The following is a 12469-nucleotide window of genomic DNA, read 5'->3' on the forward strand; positions in this document are numbered from 1 at the left end:
GGTTGGTAGCAGAGTAAATGCCCGGTCACCTTGCGCATAATAGACCTATTTTACCTTGACTGCTCTTCTTGCAAGAGCATAGACACCAACTCCTCAAACTTTAAGGCATTCGGATTGCCTTTCATCATGAGTCTGATGGTGGATGCAAAATTTGATCTTTGTAATGAAACTGTCCATAGAGTCTCCCTCACTCATATGTTCAGACTCCAACTGCTTGCAAAGATAGGCAACGCATGCCTCATTGTGCACTTGGTACAAAGTTGCAAGTGTATTTCAAGCATCTTTGGCTATCTTACATGAGTGAATGTGATGAATTATAGTCCTCTTAATAAACAAGGCAAGCAACGCATGTGCATGTGTATCTCTACCATCCCATCTAGACTGTTTTGCCATAGGAGGTACATCATCCTGTGTTCTTGTAACATGTATAATAGAGTTTGCTTCCTTAGATATACCTTCTACATCATGCTTAGGTACTTTGAACATACAATGTATATTGAAACTAACCCCCTTACTTGCAAGTTTTTTGTGGTTGAGTATGTGTTAGAAGCAGATTTGATCTTGGGGTATAAATGGACTATTGCTACCCAAGCACCACTGTGCTTTGCTAGCGATAAAGTCATCATGGTGGTCAATGGACTATTGCTACCCAAGCACCACTGTGCGTTGCTAGCGATAAAGTCATCATGGTGGTCAATGATAAAAATTTGACAATACCATACTGCAAGGAAAAGGATCCAACTTTAATGGATTTCTATGATCCTAAACACAAAAGGTTACAAGCCTCTTCCACCACAGAAGCCCCTCTACACAATGACCTACTATCTGCATCAACAACAGACTCCGTTAGAGCATCTGCTTCTTCAACCCTATCCTCACCTACGAAGTTCGATGCCAAAACCTCACAATCAACAACTATTCCTAAAGAAATTCTCACATCCCAACCATCTATCTCTAACAAGGAACTCAAAGGAAAAGCCCCGGGGCCTATGCATCTTCATCAACAAACCTCACCAAAGGAGACAACCACATGCTCAAAGGCCTCGTTCATCGATAGGTACTTCACAAGAGACTCTAGCCTCATCATCGTCAACAATGTTCATGAGTCTCAAACCTGCAGCCTCAGTGCCAACCAAAGTCAAGGAGGGTCCCAAACCTTCCACATCAACCCAAAGGAAAACTCCACGACAACCACAATCAAGGTATCTTAATAGTATCAAGATGTGGGTGACAAAGTAGCTACTTGTAGCTCAAGGCTCCTATGAAGGTGCCAATCAAGTTTGGGTGCCTCGACAGTCAAAGCCTCTTCCTCAACGCAGTACTTAGAGGCCAAAGAAAAAGAAAAGTACTCCATAACACTATCCAAAAAAGCCTATGCAAGTTCCTTAAAGAACTCCACCAAGTCAGCAAGTGTGGGCACCAAAAGATTACTACAAGCACAAGGGTACTACCAAAGTAATACCAAAGCTTGGATTCCCAAGTGCGTCACAAAGTCCCCTAAGCTTGCACAAAGAAGGAAGCCTTAGCACCAAGCACATCAGCCACCAGTTTATAATGTTCATCAAAGATGGGTGCCTGTGCATCTGCTTCAACAACAAGGATACTATGATGGTAATCCCATCATATGGTTGCCAAAAATAAACAACGTGAAGAAAACCTCACCCACGGACTTCAACCCCAACAGCTTCACCTAAAGTTCGACAAGAGTGGAGACCCAAGCAACACCAAGCAAGTCACTCAACCACTCTCGTCCTACACAAGAGCTTGTGTGTTCAAGCAACCCCAATGGTAACCAATGAGCAATCTTATCTACTGCCTTGACAACATGTGAGGCAAAAATTCAAGAATCAATTCCCATGTCTGCAACAGAGGCTTATGAGCACATCAAAGATAAACTCGCAATGCTCTTGTCACCCCTATGGATGTGAAGCATAAATGCACAAGAACCTATTGCTCACATGTCATGCTCTAGCTGACCCATAGAATCATTTCAATAAAAAATCATCGGGGTCAGAACCTGCACTTTCAGGGGTTTAGGCCATTTCACGGAATAACCTTTCACGACCTTTATAATAATAATAAAAACCTGCAATCTCACGGAATTACATCTCATGGAATTCCATCTCACGGAATTACACTGCACGGAATTCTATCTCACGAAATTACACTGCACGGAATTCCATCTCACGGAATTACATCTCATGGAATTACACTGCACGGAATTCCATCTCACGGAATTCCATCTGCATGGAATTCCATCTCACAGAATTATATCTCACGGAATTCCAACTCACAGAATTACACTTCATGGAATTCCATCTCACGGAATTCCAACTCACGAAATTACACTTCATGGAATTCCATCTCACGGAATTCCAACTCACGAAATTACATCTCACGGAATTACACTTCACGAAATTACATCTCACGGAATTACACTTCACGAAATTACATCTCACGGAATCACAACTCACGGAATCACAACTCACGGAATTCCATCTCACGGAATTCCATCTCACGGAATTACATCTCACGGAATTCCAACTCGCGGAATTCCACTTCACGAAATTCCATCTCACGGAATTACATCTCACGGCCTGCACTTTCACGAAAACACCATCTCACAAGATTAAACCATTTCACAAAATATCCCTTCACGGCCAAAAAATCTGTAATCTCACAAGTTCAGGTTTCTCATGAATTACAGTCTCACGGCTTAAGAACCTGCACTTTCACGAATGAAGCCATATCGCGGATTAAGCCATCTCATGCATTAACACAAGCCATTTTATATTTATTAAGCTTATAGCTTACTATTCTTTGGCTATGTTAATGTAGCAGCTGCTCCATGATGAGTACATATCCATAATCATGCACTGGAGAACATTTGTACCAAAGCCTCACCATCGACAACTTTTAGGTACATCTCTGGATGGGGGGGCATGGTGGGCGATAGCCTAGTCAATGGTACAACCCATCGCCTGGCATTTTTCTTCAAATTACAAACCTCTCCAAACTACCATCTTCACAAATCAATGATTCAATCCTTAGTGAAGATATCTATATTAGCCTCACAAGTCAACGTGATTCTTTTAATCCTCACCAACAAGTGGCTACTTCAACACAGCAGTTCAATAAGAGTCTATATGCCTCAATTCTTATATTTCATGTATATTTGCTTCATAAGAGTACTTAAATATACATAAAAACATAAAAAGCATATGGGTAGAAGAAAGCAGGAACAGGTCCTACTCAACAATATTTGACAAGAATCCTGCCACACAAAGGGATATCATCAAAGGCCAATTTCTTCAAATGATGAATGTCGCTTCAATGAATCAAATGAGGAACAGAGAATCACCATCTCGTTCTGATGATTAAGTCTACATTCCTCCGGATCCTTCCCTCTCTTCTCTCCTACTGTTAACATCCCTTAACATCCCTATTAACACAAATCACTTGTAACATTGCTTATGATTACCAAAAACAAAGTGAGCAAAAAGCCAAAAAAAGAAGAAGAAGAAAAAAGCTCACACAAATATGCAATCATTCGTAAAAAAACTCACCCCCACCCCGTTAGGAATTCCCAATAAACCACTAACCTTTTCATTCACCACTACCTAGATTTTCTTAATCCTTCCATAGGGACAAGGACCATTGAGCGGTCAATCAACATCAAAGCCATCGATAAAGCTTGTCCATTCTCCCCACACAAAGGTCTTCAACGCAATCATGCAGACGTGATTACCATCAGGAAGGGGGGGATGTTAACCTAATTCTATTGTTAATAAGATCTACCGCCATTATCTTACATCAAGGAGTCACGATAGATACACCAAAGGGTCATACATTCAAGATATGAAGCAATGGTGTCCAAAGCTACAACTTGGACGGGCGCCCGTAATGGTGTGACAGAGTATTTATGGCGATTCCCGCTTCAAGAGCGTGTGGTAGCAAGTTAGGATGAAGTCCTAAGTAATGTACTTTATGGATATATTATGAGAGTAGTCATTGTAATAGCATTAGGCCTCTTATAAGCCTAAAGTGCCCGGTCAGCCACAATTTAAGTGAGTGTGAACACTTTATGGATATATTATGAGAGTAGTCATTGTAATAGCATTAGGCCTCTTATAAGCCTAAAGTGCCCGGTCAGCCACAATTTAAGTGAGTGTGAACACTTTATGGATATATTATGAGAGTAGTCATTGTAATAGCATTAGGCCTCTTATAAGCCTAAAGTGCCCGGTCAGCCACAATTTAAGTGAGTGTGAACACTTATGACCATTGTAATAGCATTAGGCCTCTTATAAGCCTAAATGCCCGGTCAGCCACAATTTAAGTGAGTGTGAACACTTATGACCATGTATATAAGTGAATATCTCTCATAATACAACATACTCTCCCATTGTGCAATTGATTCTTGCTCTTGCTAATCTCTCTCCCTAATGCATGCTAGTGAGTGTGTGTGAGTGAAGTGAAGTGAGAGGAGGGACGAGTACCCGTAGTGCAATGCGACGGTGTCAAAACGCTTGCAGGGGGAGGCACGGTGGAATTGCTTCTCAAGGAGTTGTAGAGCTTGGAGACCTCAAGGGTTACGAGCTCAACCATTGGAAAAATCCTCACGATAGTTGCGGCTCGCTAAGTAATCTCTTTTTCGATGTGTTTCAAGGAGGGTTAGGGTGAGCCTTAACACTTCTTTTTCTCATTCTCAGCCATTTTTTTGCATTCATTAATGTAATGAGCTGGTTTCCTGCAGTAATTACATTTTCCCTTCTTCTTCAATTTGTCAGCATCTTTGTCTACAGAAATGCCAGATGAATCTGATTTTGGCTTAGAGCCACCGTGAGAAAAAGATTTACCTTTTCCTTTATGGTTGGTAGCAGAGTAAATGCCCGGTCACCTTGCGCATAATAGACCTATTTTACCTTGACTGCTCTTCTTGCAAGAGCATAGACACCAACTCCTCAAACTTTAAGGCATTCGGATTGCCTTTCATCATGAGTCTGATGGTGGATGCAAAATTTGATCTTTGTAATGAAACTGTCCATAGAGTCTCCCTCACTCATATGTTCAGACTCCAACTGCTTGCAAAGATAGGCAACGCATGCCTCATTGTGCACTTGGTACAAAGTTGCAAGTGTATTTCAAGCATCTTTGGCTATCTTACATGAGTGAATGTGATGAATTATAGTCCTCTTAATAAACAAGGCAAGCAACGCATGTGCATGTGTATCTCTACCATCCCATCTAGACTGTTTTGCCATAGGAGGTACATCATCCTGTGTTCTTGTAACATGTATAATAGAGTTTGCTTCCTTAGATATACCTTCTACATCATGCTTAGGTACAAAACCACGATGTTTCTCCTTGCCACCAGCAACTACATTCCACAAGCACTTAGCAACCAATACATGCCTCATCATGAAGGACCATAATGGGTAGTTAGTCCTGTCAAGTTTGTTCTTAGTAGATAACATCTTTGGATACATCACTTTCAACCATTTCTGATAGCACTCCCACAAATATAAACAAAACTTTTAGGCACTTAGTGACCCCTTGATACAACCAAACTGGTTGTTACAAGATCACTAATAGTGTAGACTAGCAAGATGTATTAAAAATTGTAGAGTATAAAGAACATAAATGTTACTAGTAATATGCAGAAATCGATGTATTAAAAATTGTAGAGTATAAAGAACATAAATGTTACTAGTAATATGCAGAAATCGATGTGCTGAGTTGAAGCCTCAAGATGAGATTAAATGTGGCGATAAAGTGTTGATGTATGTACACCCGTTGCTTGAAGATTTGAGCTGGAAAACTCCTAGATCTAGTGAAAAATAATGCAGATCTAGTCCCCAGAGATGACTGCGAGAATGAAAAACCACAGGAATGACCCTCTAAACATGCCCGAAATGGAAATCTGACTCGAAAATTGAAGTACAATGTACTGCATAGTGCGAGCTCCGCTTTCTTCTCCAAGAAGGGCTTCTTGATTAGATTCAAGAAGACAGATGTATCGGGGTGGTGGTAATAGGTAACAACACTAGAGGCGAGGGGAGTTTTCTCTAATACCAAATGTTGGAATTAGGGTTGCAAGAATGCGTACACACACACACACATGCGAAGCTCAAGAGAGCACACAACAAGATGATAGATAGATAATAAATGTGTGCTGTACAAAGATGATAAGTATACCCCAAGATGGGTGTATACTAGCTCGGGGGAAAAAACCTCCTAAAGAGGGAAAAAGTGCCCCGATTGGTTCTAGTGTGTTCACACATCACTACCAATATATGGCTACACTAGCTTCTCTTGTTTGAGTTGTTGACAAATTGTGAGGTCTTCAAGTTCTTCCACCTTACCAGCAATTGTTTGCCATGACTTCTTTGACTTGGGCTTCCGTCATGTTGTAAGGGTAGATTCAACTTCCTTGACCTTGGCTAGCATTGCTTCCACGTACTTTACATTGTATTCTATGGCAAACGAGGCAAGTTTTTATTACTACAAGCCATTGTCTCAGCTCATTGCTTCCTTTTTGAAATTTCTCAATCATGACTTGTAGGTGGGTGGCTCTATTGATGAGGGCCCTGATAGAGATAAGATTGCCATGAGTTCAAGTATTCATCTTGCTCGATATTGTTTAAAGGTTGGAGGGACTCCCACCCCTAGGGTAAAATGAAACTTGAAAATACTTGTGTGTTTTAAATCTCTATAGGAGGCAGGGCTTTCATGAGTGTGGGGCTGCTCAAGGCAGATTGGGGAGTTACTGCAACGCAGATCTATGTAGAGGTAAGCTCGGGAATGGAGTTCGTAGATCGTGGGTGGATTGTTCACATAGACACGACTAGCTGGTGGTCGTGGTTGTAGCTAGAGGGCCAACCCTCCCACCCGAATGACAAAGCTTGTGCACAAGAGGGAGAACAACAGGCCTACTAAGAAATCATAGGTGATGAGGCTACTGAGAAAATAGATGATGTAGCATGAGAGAGATAGAGAGAGATTTGTTTTAACATCCACAGAGGCCAGATATGGTCTATGGGACCAAAAAAGGTGGATTACAAATTGTTTCCTCATTAACGGGAGAGAATGGTTAATACAACTTGGTCAAGGCTCATATTCAATTTAAAACTAGCAAATACATCATTCTAAGCTAAAACAACCTTAGGGAAAAAGAGAGTAAACCCACAAATAGAGGAAAAAGAGAGCCTAAGGAGTGTGGGGGGCACCCGGTGGAGTGGCGCTGGGTTTGGGAGGTCGAAACTCTTGGATGACGAGCTGCTTTCACTTGAGAGAGAGAGAGAGAGAGAGAGAGAGAGAGAGAGAGAGAGAGGCTATTAGTTTTGTTTGTGCGCGCATCTTGTGTGATATAACTAGGGAGAGCGTGTTTGTGTAAAAGCTAGGGGGAGAGAGATAGGAAGAAGTGTGGAGAGAGAACTTGTGTGTAAAAGCTCAGCTCATTAAATTACAAGGTACACAAATAAGAATCTAACCCTTAACCTTAGTACAACCCACTCTCCCATAACACGTTTGTCAATTTGACTTCGAACTTAGGGTGTTTCCTTTATTTCATAAATAAATGACCTAAGTTATAAAATGTCACATTTTGCTCTCTTTGCATTTTCTTGTTGATAGGAGGCTTTTGATTGTTGTGGCCGCCATAGCCAGACCTCGGACCGTTGCAGGGCAGGCTACTGTAGGGCACTCTTAGAGGCGGAGGTAGTTGCATTTTCTTGTTGATAGGGCGGCCCTACTTTTGTCTGTTGTGGCCCCCATAGCCAGACCTCGAGAAAGCTTGGAAGGGCACCCTTAGAAGCGGAGGGGTAAGTAGTGAAGCCATGGATTCTGATGTGGGGAAGCTTTTCATCGGCGGGATCTCCTGGGAGACGACAGAGGAGACGCTGAAAGACCATTTCAGTACCTACGGCGAGATTACAGACGCTGTTATTATGAAAGATAGAGCGACAGGGCGCGCCAGGGGCTTCGGCTTCGTTGTCTTTGCAGATCCATCTGTTGCAGATAAAGCAGTGCTTGAAAAGCACACTATCGAGGGGAGGACGGTAAGCCCTGATTTTTTGCTATGGGTAGGTTTCTTGTCGCCATGGTTTCCTCTTGTTGGGGCCAGGGTTTGTCTGCGCATGCTGAGGGGTTCTGCTTGAGGCATGGTCAACTCTGTCTTATATATTTGTGGAAAAGTGAAGGTTAGACTTTAAGGGTTCGGAATGAACAGGTCAGGCTTTTTAGCAATTTCTGTTGTCTAGGTGCCGGTGTTGTTTTCTTGCTGTTTCAGTTGTATTAGACTTCAGCACCTTATTTCAACTCTCTTTTTTTATGTGATCCGTAAAGGTCGATGTCAAGAAAGCAGTGCCTCGGGACGAGCAGCATCAAAATCCTGGAAGGAATGCCAATGCAGGCCCTCGAACAAAGAAAATATTTGTGGGGGGCTTGGCTGCCACCGTAACAGAAGAAGATTTCAAGAACTACTTTGAACAGTTTGGAAACATAACAGATGCTGTAGTTATGTATGACCATTCAACACAAAGACCCAGGGGATTTGGCTTCATAACATTTGATACCGAAGATGCAGTCGATAAGGTTCTGCAGAAGAACTTCCATGAGTTGAATCAGAAGCTGGTGGAGGTAAAGCCTGCTGTTCCGAAAGAAATGTCCATACCTGGGAGTCGAGGAGGAATAGGAGGTGGATATGGCAGTGGAGGAGGTGCTGGTAGAGGGGGTTATGGACAGGGGTATAACTCTACCCAGGGTAATACGTATGGAGGCAACCAGTTTTCTGGGCCTCCAGCTGGAAGGGGCGGCTATCCTCCTTATGGTTCTGGTGGTTATGGTGGTGCCCCCTATGGATCAGGTTCAGGTTATGGACCCAATATGAATGGGAGCTATGGAGCAAGTGGTTACCCAGGTGGCGGGGGGTACGGAAGCGCTGGAGGCTATGGTGGCTATGGAAATGCACCTCCTGCCACTGCTGGGTATGGCAATGCTGGTGGATATGGAACAGGGTCTGCAATAGGAGGGTATGGGGGTGCACCTTCAGCAGCCCCGCGGAGTCCTTGGGGCAGTCCTGGTGGAATGTATCCTGCAGGGGGGAATCCAGGGGGATATGGAGCCAGCAGTGGGGTCATGGGTGGGTATGGAGCTGGTGGGTGGGGCTCGGGTCCAAATGCAGGGCAAGCGACATCAGGAGCAGGTGGTTATGGAACTGGTAGTGGTTATGGTTATGGTGGAGGCGATGGCAGCTATGGCTCGGGCAGTTCCGGATACGGTGCTCAAGGTGGTAGCTATGGATCTGGTCCTGCCGGAGATCCCTATGGGGCTTCTGGCTACCAAAGGTCAGGACCTGATTCTGGTGCAAATGCGGGCGGTTATGGGGTTGGTAGTGGTCCATCTGCAGAAGGCTATGGTGCTGCTGGGAAACAGACGCAGCGAGGCCCTGAGGCACGCTTCAGGCCTTACCCCACGCATAATTGAGCTCTCTTCTTGAGATTTTGTTTCAGACGACCCTTCAGATTTCTGCTGCAACATGGGTTTATCTGGCATTTTACCTCATGGCTGTCGGTACCTTTGGTCGAATGTGTGTTGGCTGGACTGAATATGGTCAGTAAGTCTGGACTCTGCTGATTAGGAGTAGGCTGGTAGCAAAAAATTCAGTTGGAGTGCGTTATTGTAGTTTGGCAATACGGTCTTGTATTAGCAGGTTTGTGCTCTGTTTTCTTAGTTTTCGTACTACATTTTGAATATAAGGGCTTCAGAAGGATCGGCTCATGCACAAGGACAGCTATCAGATGTGTTTGAGATCTTTTAGAAAGTTTTGGGCTAAGTGCCTGTCCTTAATAAGGTGTCTAGTATTTCACATATTTGGGAACCGCAGCAATTACAGCATATTGTCTGATTTTATGAATGCAGCACGTAGACAGGAGCAGATATGTTTCTGTTACTCCAGCAGAAAAGCTATGCAAATTTGAAGTTTGAGATAAAGCAAGTTTTGTGTGCTTATTTTCATGTGTCCTGGATGTGCCAGATTCACAGGAAACAGTACACACTGGATGATGTGGAGCTTATTTGGAAGAAAAGAGGATACCAATGACAGCTCTGGTGACTGGAGGGAGGCAGGTTTTATGGGCTTTCATATTATGAATTGGCATTCACAGATTTGTTGTGCCTGCCTGCATATGACTTGTACTGTTAACTTTTCAGTGTCTGGGATTCCTGAACTCTGAAGCATTTTTGTTAACTCTTCACTGTATTTGAGTTATCTTCCTTGAAGTTCTTGTTATGAATGGAACATATAGTACTCCTATTGATGTGTCAGGGCCGTCAATGAACATGCTTTTTTAATAGTAATACTTTTATTTCGTTATAGTTTTTGCAGGAATGGGTGGTACTTTTTTTTAATGGGTGGTCATCACTTTTCTGTTTTTAAACTTAATATTAACTTATGAAGATTTGTCGGGCATCCTGAATCGGACTCTTTGCTTTTAGATAAGCAGGAAGGTGGTTGTGAGGTGGCCCTGTCTTGTAAAGGTAAGGTGGTCAGTGGGTGATTATCGGGGTGCACATGTTGCTGCAAAATTTATCAGATCTTAACTACCTTGGCCCTTTTGAATTAATTGCTGTTACAAGGTGTGGCCTACAATTATTGAAAGTGGATCCATTCTGGTGTTGGATTGTGAGAAGTGCTTTTAAGAGGGTGTGATCCATTCGTGTTTGGGGCTGTTGCAGACCACCAGAAAGTTTGTGTCTAAATTATACTGTATTAGCTGGATAGTTCAATTGACAATAGCTTTTTGGTGTGTTCTTTATTTTCAAGTTATATTGCACTGGCTGGACAGATGTTTCAACAGCTTCCACTTTTGAATGTTCTTGTAAAAAAAGCCACTTCCTCAGATTCCAAGTAGGCCATCTTATCATAATTTCAACCAGCAGAACAAAATGTTGCACACTAGCATTTGAAGGATGCCGTGCAGTCTTATTGTTGATGTGTGCAGGTTTCTTGCATTCTGCATTCTGTATGCTGATTGTATGCTGGTTGGAAGCGGCCTTAGGCTGGGCCATCGCACAGGGCAATGCTCCGGGCTAGTACTGGTCATCCGGACTTGTGGAATGGCCCTTCTCAAGGTTTGTTATCTACTTCATTATGGGGTTGAATTTTTCGGTGTTGATTAAAGGGAGATGATATTTCTGCCCAATTTTGAAAGCCAGCCAAAAGGCTTGCTCTATTAATCTATATTCTCATGCTGCTAGTCCTCTCTTCGAAGCAAGTTACCTTTACGTATATATGTTTTTTTTTTTTGCTGCTGATTCAAATGTTGAGGAAACAAAGGCCAAGCTGGTGTGCTTAAGTTGTGCCCTTCTTTCTTCTAGAAGGGGCCCAGTCAGCCCAGTTGCAGTCAAGTTAATTCAAGCTGTAATGTTTGACCTCTGTCTCTATAGAATGGTATTGTTAAAGCTATGAGCTTGAAGGCATCTCTCTCTCTTGCTCTCTCTCTCTCTCTCAACTTGCACCATTAGCTCCTCATTCAAGCCCAAGCAGCTGCACCGTCCATTGGGTGCACTACTATGGGAACCCTGCTAGTAGTGCTCAATAAAATAAGACAACTGTTCTCAGCGGTAGCACCCGTTCAGATTTGCGTAGCCCTTATTAAAATGTGTTCACATGCCAGTTGGCTATTTTTAAGGTAGATTAGCCATTGGTCTGCTCCACAAGCCTCTGCCTACAATCTAAGGTCCAGTGAGATCTGTGTGAAATCTGAAATTCTGGTTTCTTTCATAGGCTTCAATTAGCAGTGTGTCAATCTTAGGAAAGGGAAAATGTTAGTTCTAACAGTTCCTCAAGTTTAATGCCTCATGAGATGAATATCCCTCACCCCGGGTGGTGATTATCACATCTGTCATTTGAGGTTTTGAAAATTCCTCAGGTCCTGAAGGAGTGCATTCGTGCTGCCTCTCTGCTTTTGCTCGTGGTGTCTGAATCACGAGTGAACCTCACTGAGGCTACAAGGAATGCAAAACTCGAGGAGACTGAAATGTCTACCATATTGGAAGAATTGCAGACGATTTTCGCACATTAGATCATGCCATGTGGCAAAACAGAATTTGCCTTATATGACATAAGTAGTGGATATTTCTACTCTGGTCACATGTTGCATGCAACACATTTCTCATGTGGATAATTCTATTTTACTTTTGAGCACCCTGTAGGTGAAAATCTTAAGATATAGACATACTTTGTGCTATTAGTTCTGCCATTGCTTGTTGTGTATTGGGAAGATTGTTGATTTGCCAAGCCTGAAACGAAAGACTCAATCGCGGGCAGATCATGCATGGGTTTTCTCTTACGGTAACAATCATGAAAGGTACAACCACGTGGCAACATTCACATGCTTGCACACCATCCTCGAAGTTAAAAACTATGTTCTCCTTGTCCCACCTGGCAGTCGTTTCATCGAGCTTT

The 12469-nt window shown here is 42.9% G+C and overlaps 2 protein-coding genes across 3 annotated transcripts; both read left to right on the forward strand.

Annotated features, from left to right (window-relative positions):
* The first annotated feature begins 7598 nt into the window (after positions 1–7598).
* On the forward strand, positions 7599–10375 carry LOC147640688 (heterogeneous nuclear ribonucleoprotein 1-like). Of its 2 annotated transcripts, XR_015268218.1 has the most exons (3): positions 7599–8060; positions 8347–9612; positions 10037–10375. XR_015268218.1 is itself a non-coding variant. In XM_086814255.1 (2 exons), the coding sequence occupies exons 1-2, from the start codon at positions 7839–7841 to the stop codon at positions 9484–9486; spliced, it is 1362 nt and encodes a 453-aa protein (XP_086670381.1). In that variant the 5' UTR covers positions 7599–7838; the 3' UTR covers positions 9487–10313. The 2 variants fall into 2 exon arrangements, 1 of the variants encoding a protein (XP_086670381.1); XM_086814255.1 differs by having other exon boundaries at positions 8347–10313.
* A 151-nt stretch (positions 10376–10526) lies between these two features.
* Positions 10527–12249, forward strand: LOC147640689 (uncharacterized). The gene is made up of 2 exons (XM_086814260.1): positions 10527–11133; positions 11934–12249. The coding sequence occupies exons 1-2, from the start codon at positions 10972–10974 to the stop codon at positions 12084–12086; spliced, it is 315 nt and encodes a 104-aa protein (XP_086670386.1). The 5' UTR covers positions 10527–10971; the 3' UTR covers positions 12087–12249.
* The last annotated feature ends 220 nt before the right edge of the window (positions 12250–12469 follow it).

Source organism: Cibotium barometz, chromosome 2 (assembly GCF_041138505.1).
Source record: "Cibotium barometz isolate CiBa-2024 chromosome 2, ASM4113850v1, whole genome shotgun sequence".
Classification (NCBI taxonomy): Eukaryota; Viridiplantae; Streptophyta; class Polypodiopsida; order Cyatheales; family Cibotiaceae; genus Cibotium; species Cibotium barometz.

Coding starts and splice junctions, on each gene's coding strand:
- LOC147640688 (XM_086814255.1), top strand. CDS start 7,839: ATGGATTCTGATGTGGGGAAGCTTTTCATCGGCGGGATCTCCTGGGAG. Junction 8,061..8,346: donor ACACTATCGAGGGGAGGACG/GTAAGCCCTGAT, acceptor TGATCCGTAAAG/GTCGATGTCAAGAAAGCAGT.
- LOC147640689 (XM_086814260.1), top strand. CDS start 10,972: ATGCCGTGCAGTCTTATTGTTGATGTGTGCAGGTTTCTTGCATTCTGC. Junction 11,134..11,933: donor GTGGAATGGCCCTTCTCAAG/GTTTGTTATCTA, acceptor AAAATTCCTCAG/GTCCTGAAGGAGTGCATTCG.